The sequence below is a fragment of the Ylistrum balloti genome, unplaced genomic scaffold (assembly GCF_031769215.1).
Source record: "Ylistrum balloti isolate Yb309-2 unplaced genomic scaffold, AGI_CSIRO_Ybal_v1 Utg370018, whole genome shotgun sequence".
Classification (NCBI taxonomy): Eukaryota; Metazoa; Mollusca; class Bivalvia; order Pectinida; family Pectinidae; genus Ylistrum; species Ylistrum balloti.
The window spans coordinates 707,793-722,331 of NW_026782087.1; the positions used below are offsets into that span (position 1 = coordinate 707,793).

The 14,539-nt window shown below is 33.7% G+C and overlaps 1 protein-coding gene across 1 annotated transcript; it reads left to right on the plus strand.

Moving 5' to 3' along the window:
- The first annotated feature begins 2,409 nt into the window (after positions 1-2,409).
- Positions 2,410-12,745, plus strand: LOC132548581 (nucleolar and spindle-associated protein 1-like). The gene is made up of 10 exons (XM_060212444.1): positions 2,410-2,493; positions 3,502-3,570; positions 3,881-3,955; positions 5,173-5,562; positions 6,186-6,429; positions 7,282-7,380; positions 9,716-9,906; positions 10,369-10,690; positions 11,376-11,583; positions 12,182-12,745. Exons 1-10 carry the CDS (start codon positions 2,410-2,412, stop codon positions 12,267-12,269), a joined length of 1,770 nt encoding a protein of 589 aa, XP_060068427.1. The 3' UTR covers positions 12,270-12,745.
- The last annotated feature ends 1,794 nt before the right edge of the window (positions 12,746-14,539 follow it).

Genomic DNA, 14,539 nt, shown 5'->3' on the forward strand with positions numbered 1-14,539 from the left:
TAAATCTTTCAGATGTTTGTAAACAACGGTAAAGCAGACGTCGATTTTAATCAAGCGTCAATAGGATCATGATAATGTTTTGTTCACGATAGCAACGATATTTAAACCAAATTATGTTACAGCAATTTTGATTGGCCATTAGCTAGTAATTAGTTTTGGGTACTAAATTTCAAACAGTGTCATATTTGGAAACGCAACATTAATTAATGATAGTCTGTACCCATCCTCCTCTTTTCCCCTATTTCATCAGACATGTAGAAACAGACCTGGATGGTACATGTCTAATGCTGCAATACACCGCTATGAGACTATTGTATATATTAAAAAGAAATCGATGGCAGGAACATATCACAGGGACCTGGAATATGTTATTGGCGTATTACTCAGGTTTTTTTTTGTAACCATTGACTGAGAAACGGTTCTCTTCATAGTATAAGCTTAATTTCTATTTAAAATACATGGTAATATTTCAGTTGTTCAAATATGCGTTCCGGGTGCTATATAACAGGCGATCTTGTATTCGGATGTAACAATGCAATTAAGTTTTATTTGTTTGATTGTTCATTTAAGAAATTGTCAAAAGGAGAAAAATTAGTCGTCACAAAACAAGAAGCATATAATTCTATTTTATATGTTTAGTCTGGAAATTATTCAGCTAGTTCGGAGAAAATGGTATGAAAACCACACAATACTTGTAAACTCGTTTATACGTTCTCCTATGCTTTCTATTATACGTCGATAATGGTGATAATGGTGTTGATGGTATACGCGTGGATGATTTCTTGAAAATAATATTTGAATAAAAATAGTTAAAAAATGTGTTTATATTAACTTTACCTGTGATAACCTAGAAAAGCCTTGGAAGACATCCGAATGTCTTCTTACAGTGATACAGACTTGTCGATCAAATCTCAGAAACGTATGGCCCATCCATATCCAATGAAATGCGGCGTGACAACTCCTGTATATTTTTGAATCTCTAAAACGAGAGACATTTACGTACTGACATTATTCTCCCTCAGACGTAAGACAGAGTGTGATCATCCGTCCATCCATCCGGCTGTGTTTCCGGGAAATATCTCCAAAACCGTCTTTTTCTAATGAATGAGTGGAAGATGTGCCTGTCATGCAGGCTTAGCCTGAAACACTTACAGATATCATAATTCATGGTTATACATCGTTTCTAGGGGATGATTAACTCCCAGAATTGACGGTGGTGGTCCAGAAGGACTGAATCCAAATGGTATGTAGATATAGGGATAATAAGTAATATTCGTCCCTGGTAAAACCTGTTTCGTGCCTTCTCATGTGATCTGGAAATACATGCCTTACGGTATTTGTGTGCAATTTATCTTAAATAACTCAGGGTTTATTATTTATAATGCCGAAATTATATTTGATTGATATATTCATTTGCCATAACCTTGTGAAAAAAACGTTACTCCAAAAACTTCTTTACCTTATCTTTTTACTTGGAAATAATTAAACGACAACGTGTTGCTTCACCGACAGTTTTTACTCGATTGAAAAACTTGCTTCTTGGTCACACCATGAAATAAAATGTATGTACATGTAAGTAAAGGGTTCGTTTGGTAGATTGATTGTTGTACAGAATTGCTCAGAATTCTCGGATAATGGCTCACACTGTCATGATTAAAAAAAACTAGTACACAAAATAGTAATTTTATCTCGTGTTATAATCTGTTACAGGGATGATGGGATATCTGACTTAATATTTAGATAATAAACTGTTTATGCCTGAATGTCTTAAATAGTAGCTTTTGGAGATTATCCTAACCCTTTTCTTTTTTTTATGAACTTGAGGTGCCCACTAACGGTTTTCGACGTATGCTTATATTTTGTAAAATAATGTACGGAGTATTTTCCCATTTCAGCACATCGTAGAAATGTTTTAACTTTTGTGAGGATTAAAGAGCCTTCTACTTTAGTTCAAGATAATGTCGGTAGTTGTTGTGCCTTAAAGGCTTCTGGATTAAATATCTAGTTTTACATATTTTTTCAATAAGGCATCACATTATATTTGACGAATTACTTTTTTCAGTCTCAGAATTTCTATGAACGTACAGTACAACAAATAAATGTTGAAATTTCTACACAGAGTTGTCGTTCCTTCGCTTGATTATTACGTGAGGAGACCTAAATGATGTGATTCAAGATATCACATATTTTTGTTAATATATTAACAATGTACTGATATTATATGTTATACTGTTTATAATCAAGTACAGCGACATTGTTACCGTTTCATATATTGTCGCATCTAGTTCCTTGCTGTTATTTAGATATACTTCCTGTTCGATCTTTTCGACCAATCAGAACAGAGGTAACAAATTTTCAAACGTTCGGCGGACATTTCTATTTCAGCTTAGGTTTGTGTTTGTTGATAAAATGGATGTAGAAGAGATCTTCTCCCTCAAATATAATGAGTTGCAGAAACGCGCAAAGTTGCTTGGCATAAAAGCCAACATGAAGGTTTGTGGCGAAGCCAATCTAAAATAGATGTTGTTGTGTCATCTTTTTATACGAGAAATTATAGCCGTTCTCGTATTCGCTTGTTTACAGAAGAAATTAGTTTTTTTATTCAATTACATATTCGTGTGAAAATATTGTTTCTAAATCCCTCTGACAGTCTGATGTTTAAATCAATGCAGTTTTTGTAAATTTGCTGACCGATTCGTTTTTCCATTCGTATATATACAGATACATAGGCTTAGGTCCTAGATAGGTAGACCTAATAAAACACGCATATCGTCGTTCCACAAGGGTTTGTTACAAATGATACGATTACATGATTGGTTGCATGCAGTGTATGTGCGACCAATCTCGTTTATACTATATTATTTGTAATAAACCCCTGTGGCCCAAGTTGGAAATATATTCGCCTTACCTTTACATGTAATCTTAAACGTAACGATAACTGTGGTTGCAGAAGTACAGTAACGTTATAATCCATCACATATATATATGACCACCATTTTGCATAACCGTGCTGTGGCCATTTCCTTATAGAAAAATACAACATCAGTCAATTATTTACATAGAGGAACTTAGTATTCCCCATGTAAGCACATATTTGTTTTCATTGTTTGTTCATGAAACAGTGGATAGTAACTCTTTTCAAAGAGAACTGACAATAATTTGTTTTCAAGTAGCATATTGTTCCAACTAACATGACATTAGTACCCTAGATAGTATACTAACTCATTACCAGAAGTTATAATTCAAATTTGTCAAAAGGAGGTCTGCAATAAACATCACATTTGTTTCATAAATTTGTATATTTTTTTGAAAAGTGTTTTCATCATATTGAAAGGAATTCTGGTAACTGCATTTAAAAAAAAAAAAATTGAAAAAAGAAAAATGATTATGTATCAGGAAAAACAGGGACACCAGTAAATATTTTAATGTACCTGAAGAGATATAGTTGATTTAAATGTTTTACTTAAACAGGATTTTGATTTATGTTTTTAATTTTGTTAGATTGACAAGTTGAGGAATGCCATTGCAGAACATCTACTTGACAAAAATGAGGCTGCAGATGAACAACAGGTATATGTATATGATGTTTCAAACTATTGAAACAAAATGTACTTCTTCATTTTACATCAAAACACATTGACTTGTCAAACTCTGCCCACATCATATCTATGGGCATTTACAAAAATTTATATTCAGTTTTATAAAATAATTTCTATTATCTCTAAATCAAATGTTGAAACCACTGTATATGATGTATAGCATTTATGCAATACTCAGTTACTCTACAGAAAATGAAATTTCAGTTTATAAATATGAAAAAAACTGTCAAATAAAAATGAAAAACAGTCAAAGACAATAGGTCATTTGATTACATTTACAGGTTACAATGGAAAAGGAAGAAGAGGTGAAACCAAATGAGTCTCAAAATAAGACAAAAAAGGGTCCAGGAAGATCGGTAATAACTATTGAAAAACAGCTAAAATTAGGTTACAGAATTTTCACTCATTTTGAAGAAGACTTATGGAGCTTATTCCACTTGAAAGATATTATTTTAATAGCAAACATGAGGCTTTTTAAGTGTCTCTGTCCAATACATGTATGATTGTATGACAAGGTAATTTCCCACCAGTAAATTCATAGGTAGACTTGTGCAGGTCAAGTAGTATTTTTATCTCTAATAAAATTGGCCTAACTGAAAGAACATTAAAAAGTGTCCTTTTATGCCTTTTTTGGAAACATTTAATCATCATCAGTATAAATATTACTTTACCTTCAAATATATATCTGATCCAAAAGTATATGTGTAGGGCAGGGAAATTTCAACCTAGACATCTAGACAGTGGATAATACTACAGCCAATTATAGGTTTTGATATGTTTATAATCGCAGTATTTCATTGCATGAGATTCGTAGTCTCTTGTATTTATATTTGAAAAAAAAAAGACTGTATTAATTTGTAGACGCTGACCTCGTTATTTCTTCACACAATAAAAATCCAACAATACACATTTATCTCCCCTAGAGAGATAGAATGTGTTTTGAAATTAGTTCTTGAAGTAGTTGATAGTTGATATTTTGCTAAATATATGTATATAAGAACAGCAAATTAAATGGAAAATGCATCAGTTACCATCGCGAGTAAGATTGTGTGTAATATTTAGTATGAGTATAGATATATGTAGTAATCGTCAGTTTAACACTTACACTGAGTACTTAATACACCTTGAATTGATGTAGTGTTATTTGTCACAAAAACAATTAATCATATAACCAGTCAAGTAATGTTTGATAATTGCTATGTTGTCAGTAACCAATTATCACTGATTATATCACATCTATAACAAACTAACATTAAATTGAACTGTTTTGACCATCAGGTAACATCAATAGTGCAGGTATAAAAACAGGCACCAGCCAAAAATCCTTCACCTCTATTTGGTTGAAATCAAGTCTCTTGAATGAAAGACTGAAAATAATCAGGAATCATACCCATCTGGTTAAGATACCAATTTACAATATCCCAAATGAATTAATGATGACATGTTCTGATAAAGATTGTTTTTTATTTCAAAAACCTACAATTTATTCATTTTATAATTTTGCATTTTTTATATTAAACTGGTGATTGTAATGCACAATTGGTCCTAAATAAAGTGTTTTTATTTTTTGTAGAAAAAAGAGAAGGTGACCAGATCAAAGTTGGAATCTGTCGACAAGAATGCTAAACCTTCCACTCCATCCATTGTGAAACCTGTAAAACCAGGGCACCTTGGATTGAAACAACCCAGTGTATTATCTCCCTTGGTCAGGAAAAGTCTCCCTACCAAAACATTTATGACCCCCAAAGGGACTCCCAGGCCCTTTGGTACATCTAAAGGAACTCCTAAAACCGTAACCCCACTGGTAACCAAAGTCAAGTCGGCAACACCAAAGGTAGCAACTCCTAAGAATGCCACATCTAAACGAATCAGTCAGCCAAAACAGGCTACACCATGTCTGTCAACACCAAAGTCTGTCACTCCAAACAAAACCCCAGCATCTCTTAAGCGTATGTCCAACCAGGTAATTGACTATAGAAATTTACATTGGGATTTTATTTGAACATGCTTTCTTTTGAAAATTATTATATTTGATACCAAAGAAAAATATTGCATTACCCATATTTAATAGTGGTGGTTGTAAGGAAAAATACAACTCAGTGAAAATTTATTTAGAAATTGAGTTATTTTGATTCTCTTGACATCATTAAATTATTACAGTATGAAAGATGTTGAAATGTATCAGGCTGAAATACTGTCAATGAAATGTATTGTATTTTCTATTTTTATATGGTCATTTGTCCACACAAGAGAATTTGTTTACAGTATGATGTCTTTGATCCATCAGATGAAGTCAGTGGGCCAGAAAAAAAGGTTTTAGCATTAGTAAACTGTATTTTTATTTTTGGACAGGCTACTTGTCTGGAAATTAGGACTCTATTTGAATAGGTCTGTTCCATCAAAAACTGTCTGTAGATGATGAAAAGCATGTTGTAACCAGCGTTTTTTTTTCATCTTTGCTCTAAAGTGATATATTATCTAGGCTATGTTTTTACAGTGATTGACCTATGTTCACATCAAGTAAAATTCTACCCAATTATTTCTCATAATTTACTTGTAGATCCTATCTGTAACATCTCCTTTCAGAAAAGAACACCACAGGAGGCAAAAAAGAAGCGAAGTACATTTGAGATTGTTCCTCTGCCAGACGAGCCAATGGAATGCCAGCGCAGCACAAGGAGAAGCACATTTGATAAGACAACCACAGAGGAAGAGAAATCGGAGAGTCCAGGAGCCAAAGAAATGCTGGGTGCTCTCACAGGTGATATGGACAGTGCGGAGATGAAGGAGACTCTTCTATCTGCCTTGGATAAAAAAGTACAAAAGAAAGGTCATTGTCATTGAATCATACATTCACTTATTATTTGATGGTGGAATTATATTAAAAGAAAACAATGATAAAAAAAATAAATCTAAACATTTTTGGAACGTTTGCTTAAGATTGGTAATGTCAATTAAGTAACAGTTCTTATAACACAACTAGTAGAAAATTTGAGTGTGACATTTCAATGACTACACAGTCACCTTCATCATTTCATACACTTTGTATCGTCAGTGCCAGTACACTTCACATGGGTCATTTTCCTGATGAAGATGACCATGTAGTCATTGAAACAACACACTCTAATCTTCTATTGCTTGTATTATAAAAATACTTTTATAAAATGAAAACCTTAAAAAACAACGTCCTTGGGTTAAATTGATTGATGGTGAACTAGTTTGAATTCATGCTTTTAATCCAGACAACTTTAAGCGAGGAGACATTGTAACCCCGCCCATTTTTAGTAAGACTTTCCATTAAACTCTCTACTCTAGAACTCCAATGATCATTAATTTTGAACGCGGCTACACCATAGATCACAGTGACCTATTTTTACTCCAGCTATTAGATATACAAGTTTGGGATTTGGCCAATTTCTTTTGTAAAAGTAGACTTTTTATTATCTTTCTGAATTCCCTGATCACATATGAAAAGATATGGAGTAAAAACCTGGCCTCTTTTGGTTTTCTGTGTGTAACATTTTATGTCTCATATCAGACCTGGTGTGCTTCAGTCGAGCCATTGAAGAGTGATTATGTATGCTTTGTTTCATAATAATTGTAAGGTGATTTGATTGTTGTAGTAAACTTGTTACACATTGCCATGGATACTTCTGTATGCAATTGTTTCTTACTTACACAGTATCAGAAATGGACCCTGCCAAGAAAACAGGTATTCCCAGATTTGCTGCTTTCTTGGCAGCGAGAAAAGAGGCGAGGGAAGAGAAACCTTTGACCCCAGGTAGGCATTAATTCAGTACAACTGATATTGTCAGTGGTTTTCCTACTGGACTTTTTACAGGGTTCTCAGTTGAAATATTCTGTATATATATAAAGTACTTTATTTTTTTGACCTCTCTGAAATTTGAGGCAATATTATCTATATACATATTTTGTATTTATTACTTTGATTTCATTCTCAGGATTCAAAACAAATGTATCTCTTGAAGCAAAATGCGAAGAATGTAGAATTTAGATACCCTCACAAGGCATATCCTCCTGCAGTTCTTCTGCCAGATGTTGATTGATTAAGCTGTCCTCTTCAAGTGAGGACTAGTTATGGCCAATGAGACATTGGTGATGTGATGATGTCTAAAATTCATAGACCATTGCATTATAGCTGTTAAAAGTGTCATTTGAAAGTGTGTTGTATATAATCCATGTATTCAGTACACAAATACCATTTGTTTTGGAGTTCTTATTCCATAGTACTATGTAAGTTTGATAGTCATTTTTCCAAGACTTGTAGATTTCATTTTCTTTTGAATTAGTTATGTATTTAAAGTTTTCAGACTGTAACTTCATAGAAAAAGTACTATAGATAGGAATAAAAAGGAAGACATCAAAAAAATGTCATCATTCATTGTTGCACCTTAAAGTGATCACAATCGTCCCTGTTACTACCGATGAAGGGAAGGTGTGAACGTTTCAAGTACTGTAGTACTGAACAAAGTATTGATAGTATTGTATTGAAGTACTTCACCAATCGAATTCCTTAAATTTATGCAACAAGCTCTCTGATTGGCAGAGCCAAGTCTAGATCGATTGTGGGTGGAGCCAGGTGAAAAAATACTGTGCAGACATCGGCATTTTACAAACACTCGACTGTCGCGAGAGGTTAATTGGAAGAGTCCAAGTCACAGGTGGCTTCAGATCAGACCTAATTGGGTTGTCCCATTTGTTTCGTTCTACACCCAATGATACTTTGCTTTTCCATCGATGGTACAACGAGAAAACGAAAGTTACTCAGTACTAAACTAATTTACGTACAAAATATATATCAACAGGTTAGATCACTGGGACCGGAGAATTCATAACATCTTAACAGTGAATGTAGTCACATAGTCATTCTGTACTAGTTTTATTTATTTATTTATTTTTTTGAAAGGTGGGGGGGGGAGGGTTGGCTCAAAATATTTCGGTTTAAGCCCAAGCTCTATTATATGTAACAAAGAATTACGAATTACCTGGGACCTCCTGATATATGCCGATAATTCATACTGCATTAAAAAATAAAGGAATTTTGGTCCCATATATTTTTTATTTTATTTTTTATCTTTCCATCGAAAATTATACATATCCGCAACATGTGAAAAAACTTTGAAGTTGGTTGGGCGGAATATCTAGAGCATTTACTACTGCAAGTTCCAGAAATTCTGACACAAGTCATTTTGTCTCATGACATTGAATACATATTCAGTTACGTTGTATTCCGGGGAATAAGGCGGTTGAAAAACCAGGGACACGCCATATTCTTTCAGCATATTTCTTAAAATGCGCTCTCCCTGTCTATGGTGATGGAATCCACAATTATCCATCACAACCACATCGCCTTGTACAAAAACAGGATTCCCCATATCGTTCGTATCGGACATAATTTCGTCGAAGAAAATTTTGCGTACTGTTACCGTCGTCGGACATTTTTCCAGCGATTACTTAGTACTTGTTATGTAACTGATAGTGTACATTAACTCCGCCTACCGGAATAAATTGGGTGTCAGATCAACTATTCAGGTTGTCTAAACTCCGCCCCCGACCAATCACAGAGGTCGTTGTATACTTGACTCGATTATTTGAATACTTCAATACAATAGTATCAATACTTTGTTCAATACTATAGTAAGTGTGTCGTTCACACCTTCCCTTCATCGGTAGTAAATGAAGGTTTTGCTCCTATCCATTTCTTGATAACTCGTTTAAGTACCTCATTGTTTAAATTATTGTTCAAATTTGATATTACTAGGGTTGCTGTAATGACATTTTCTTACAGATCATACTGAATTGGACTTTTTTTTCTTTTATCATATAAACAGGTATTAGGAAAAGAATGGATATCAATGTCCAACAGTATGTAGTTAGATAAACAATATCTGGGTAATCGTAGTATCAGTAATACAGCTGGATCCAAACTGCTTGGTCCAAATATGAGTACCATATATGTTCCTCAAGGTTTATATAGAATTATAAAAAGTACTGTCATTAACTTATAAATATCTGATTTTCTGACAAACGGATGAATTTGTTATTTATTTGTGTGTACTGTGTATCAAAATGTATAGGATTCACTTTTCAAACAGGAAATAAGAATTGGACAAAAATCCACAAGAAAGAGTTTGACAAAATGGAGTCAATTGATGTGTACCTAAACAAGAAGAGAAAGCGTCAAGATGACTTCGCAAGCTCAGCGAAGAAAACGAAGACACTGCTGGAGGAAACTAAAGCAGCCATCAGCAAACTGAAAAGTCACAAGACACCAACAGCATTCAAGGTTTGACTGCAGGGAGACTTTTAAATCTTGAATGTATAATGAAGCGAAGATTTTCTTTAGAACTCTGCTATTATATTTTTACTTCGCTCTTATTCCCGTTGTAATGTAAATACTAGAATCAATGAAAATACACATACTGACATAGATTTATTTTTAGTTGGTATTTGGTAGCCGAAAAAAAATTGTTGTAGTGAAAAGTTGTTTTCATAATGTATCAAAAAATCACTGAAATAGCTTGAAGATAAAAGAACCAGACTCTGTAGAATATAATTGGTATAAAGAGGTAAGTTAGGTATAAGAAATTTTAATCTGTTACTTAATTTTTGATGGGTAATGAGCCTCTCTCTTCCTGTAGACCTTAGTTAAATTTAATATGGTATCTTTGGTCTGCCACTGTAACTTGAAATTACTATAGACTAGAAAAGTATTTACTCATTATTTGATTTTTTTTTTTTTTTTCAGGAGGCAAACAGAAAATCAAAATCATTATTTGTTACACCTGGTACAACTGCAGTGAAAACAAAAACACCAACGGGAGTTGCGAAAAACAAAACACCTGTTTCTGCAGCACCAAAACCAAAAACACCGTCAACATTCAAACCAACTGTGTTTAGCACAAAGAACATGAACCTGGATTTCAACACAACCACCAGGAAGTCACCACGGACTTCATCAGGAACTGGAACTTTTAAACCTTCTGTCCTAACTACCAGTAACATGAATCTCAACTTCGGCAAAGTTAAAACCCCAGGCACACTACCTAAGGATACACGAAAGTCGTTTGGTAAAATTTCTCAATATTTATCAATCAGTGTTACTTTACATTGAAGGGAAGAACAAGATAGAAGATGTTTGAAATGAAATCTGTTCTTAAAAATACTGTTCAATTTTCAAGTTTATTTATAAGAAACATGCATAGAAACTTAGAGGCCTTACCATCAATGAAATCTATAGCCTGGCCACTACAGATTAAAGAAAATGTCCGCAAGCTTATCAGGACTGTTCCACAATATTGGAACTAATGGAATACTTTTGTATATGATAAACTGAAAGCAGTTTTATTTAACATCTTCACAAAAATCCTTTAAAATGTATGTATAGTCTTTAGCACTCATGTTTTGTGTAATTGCTATGTGATATTGATGACCTTAAAGGAAAAACTATGTCATTGTAACAAATCCATTGGGTATGTTGGATAGGAATTACCTGTGAGTAAATGGGACTGTACATTTAAAAAAAAACAAACATCACATATTAATTCTGTTTTTTGCATATTTTATATCAAACAGCAAATATTTTTTTGGATATGGTTCATATTTTGTTTTTTGGCAATGTTGCATAGATTTATGAGAAAACTTGGGTCAGTAACAAATTTATGGTTTTGTGCTTCCTTATCACTAGGGCAGATTCTTACTTCTGTGCAATGTAATTTTATTACCTATGCTGACTATTACAAGTTTTGTTTGCAGTGACACCTTTCAAGTTCAGTGCCTCTAACACTACTCTAAATGACAGCAAGTCAACAGCCAAGAAGTTTGACCTTAAGGCCAGTCTAGCCCGCCCTATTACCTGGAAGACACACAAAGGCACTCTCAAGCCTTTGGAGACGGCCTCCTTGTACTCCACTGCCAAGGGTGAGCCAAAAGTCAACGTGAAAACACCCAAGGTGGCTGGAAGGTCAGTACTATCTCTAGAATATTGTGTTTTTTGCTTCATATATGATTGAAAAAGGGGTCGTTAAGTTTATGGATTTGGTTATGCTGCAGACCTTTCTTGATCTTTTTTCTTTTTGGAAATTTTTAATAATATGTCCAAAAAATTAAAATCATTCCTTTTTTATATCCAGCGGTCAGTTGCCAATGGAAGAAAACTTAGTAAATCCCCAGAAAAAAAAACGGAATGTCTTTAGAGTAACTACAACCATTTAAAATATCATTTTGACAAAATCTGTTTTTGACCTTTGAAAGTTTTATTCTGTTCCCTTGGTTGTGTCCATGGGCAAGACACTTGACCCTGATTGCCGTTGATGGCATGTAATTGGCCTCTTGTCTGTAATTGAGGTAGCCACAGAACACTCCAAACACTCCCACCATTCTGCTAATGAAGTTTCTGATTTAACTATTGGTCTTAGGAGAGATGAGGGACTGGAACATACTATGAGGATATATAATGAGGATACTGGTCAGTTTATCTAAATGACAACCAGTCTTAACTTAGGTTTGTTTAATGGATTCATAAGAAATTCACAAGTTAACATTGTAAATGTATCTTTCAGAGAAAATCGTAGAGCGTTAGCACAGAAGAAGCGAGCAGACAAGAAGTTTGATAAACAGATGTCACGACGAGGGATCAATGCACAGTAGAAATAATTTGACAGAAATGATTCAGTGGTGCTTGGAACTTTATTATCTGTTATCACCAGGAAGTGTTTAATTCATTCAACCTGTTTGGAAGCTTTCCATTATGTGGATGGATCACTAGAATTAGAAGATATACCAAACCAAACCATCAAATATTTATTTCATCAGTCAAGTAGAGCCGCTCTCTATTATGCGGACAGACCAGTGGAACTAAGATTGTTAAACTTTCTATTTCCTAACAAGAATAAATGAAACTGGTACAATATACCACTGTGGTGTAGAAATGATCATACCAAGTACCATCTTCCTGTGGATCATACCATATACCACCTTCCTGTGGTGTAAAGATGATCATACCATGTACCACCTTTCTGTGGTGTAGAAATGATCATACCATGTGCCACCTTCCTGTGGTGTAGAGATGATCATACCATGTACCACCTTCCTGTGGTGTAGAAATGATCATACCATGTGCCATACTCCTGAAATGATTGTACCATGTGCCACCTTTCTGTGGTGCTTAAATGATTGTACAATGCGCCACCCTTACATGGTGCTGAAATGATTGTACAGTGCACCACCAGGTTTCTCCTTGTGGTGCTGAAATAGTTATACTGTGTGCCACCTCCTGTGGCACTGAAATGATTCTACCACTAGATTTTACTTCTTTTCACCTGTTTTCTAATTCTTTAAAAGCTGTCTTTGCTTCAAAGCTGTCTTCTTTCCCTAGTCTATCTTTCCTGTTGTATTTGTGTCATGTTAACTTGCCAGTGTATGTAAACTGATGATGTATTGATATATTACTTGTTTTATGATAACAGGATTTTATTGTAACATTTCCTCATATGTATAATATTATGGAAGGCAGAATATTTCTTGAAAATGCTCAGATGAAATTTGATTTTGTAATACTTTGCCATAGAGTCGGTGTTTGATACTCCGTCCTAAAGGGGACCTATGTAGTAATTAAAATGTGATTAATGATTGATAGTTATTGGTTTTAGGTATTTCAAAGGGAATTATTAAGATAAGTCCAGAGACACCATCAAAACTAGTTATACCCTTGACCTTTTCCATCCATCATTCTAGTCAGATGAATAGCATGGACAGTAATGGTGAGGCTATACAGTAAAGTTACTGATTATCAACTGTTTGGGCTTGAAGTTATGTCATTGAATTAGATGGAAAATTTTAAAATTATTCTTGATGTTGGAAAATTATCATTTTAATTTTCAGAAACAAATGGTGAAATATCACTGATAATCAGAAAAGAGCTGATGTTGTACACTATGTGATGAAGATGTATGTTTACTAGACAGGTTCATAAATACATAAACATAGTAAACATAAGCAAATCCCTTCATTTTTTGTTCATCAGAGAATTTTTAAATGTCAGTTTAAAATTTTTAAAATGATGTAACTAAACATTTTTATTTCAGACATTTCATATGCATTCTGATTATTTAGGGATCATTTGACTGGAGGTGGGAATTTTTTTTTCTCAAAAAATATGTAGGATGCCGTTATTCTAGTATATGATTGTACATGTGTGTTGATAGGTGACATTTTGTCTGTGAATCAATGACACATTGTTTATATAAACAAAAAAGTTTTATTAGTATTGTAATATTTCAAATATTGTAACCATTTTACCAGTCTATGTTTGCATTTTATTTTAGTCATTTAGCTTGTCATATTAAAAGTGGAATGCGTATTTTATTGATTACATATGGATGTAGCTGTGTATGAAGGATGTTACAGCATTATGTGTTTGTAGAAGGTTAGCATTAACCTATCCAATCATTGTATCGCTGAAACTGCAGTAGAAACATGGAATATGAATTATTTAAGTAACAAGGCTGTGTTTGTTATACTGTGTTCAATTCTGGAGTCAGTTTTCTGACTGTAGTAGGCTGTAATATTTAAATGAGATATCAAATTACAGCTGTCACAATATTTAAAATCATGCATACTCAAAAAAAAATTTGTTTCTTAGAATACTGAAATCAAGAAACATTATGCAAAGCTCTTTATATACTGTATAAATTTAAATGGCTAATATTGCTTACTAAAGACTGATCTACACACTTGTGAAAGTCCTTTCTCTATATCATTTTATATTCATGAGATGTAGAGGCAACAAGATGGCTGCCAATTTCCACACATGGCTCATTGAAAAATCACCCAATTTATCTGTTAATGGTGAAATACCAAGACTCTTGTTGCATTCTTCAAACTAGATCGAGTGTAAGAGACAACAGCTCTGAGAGATT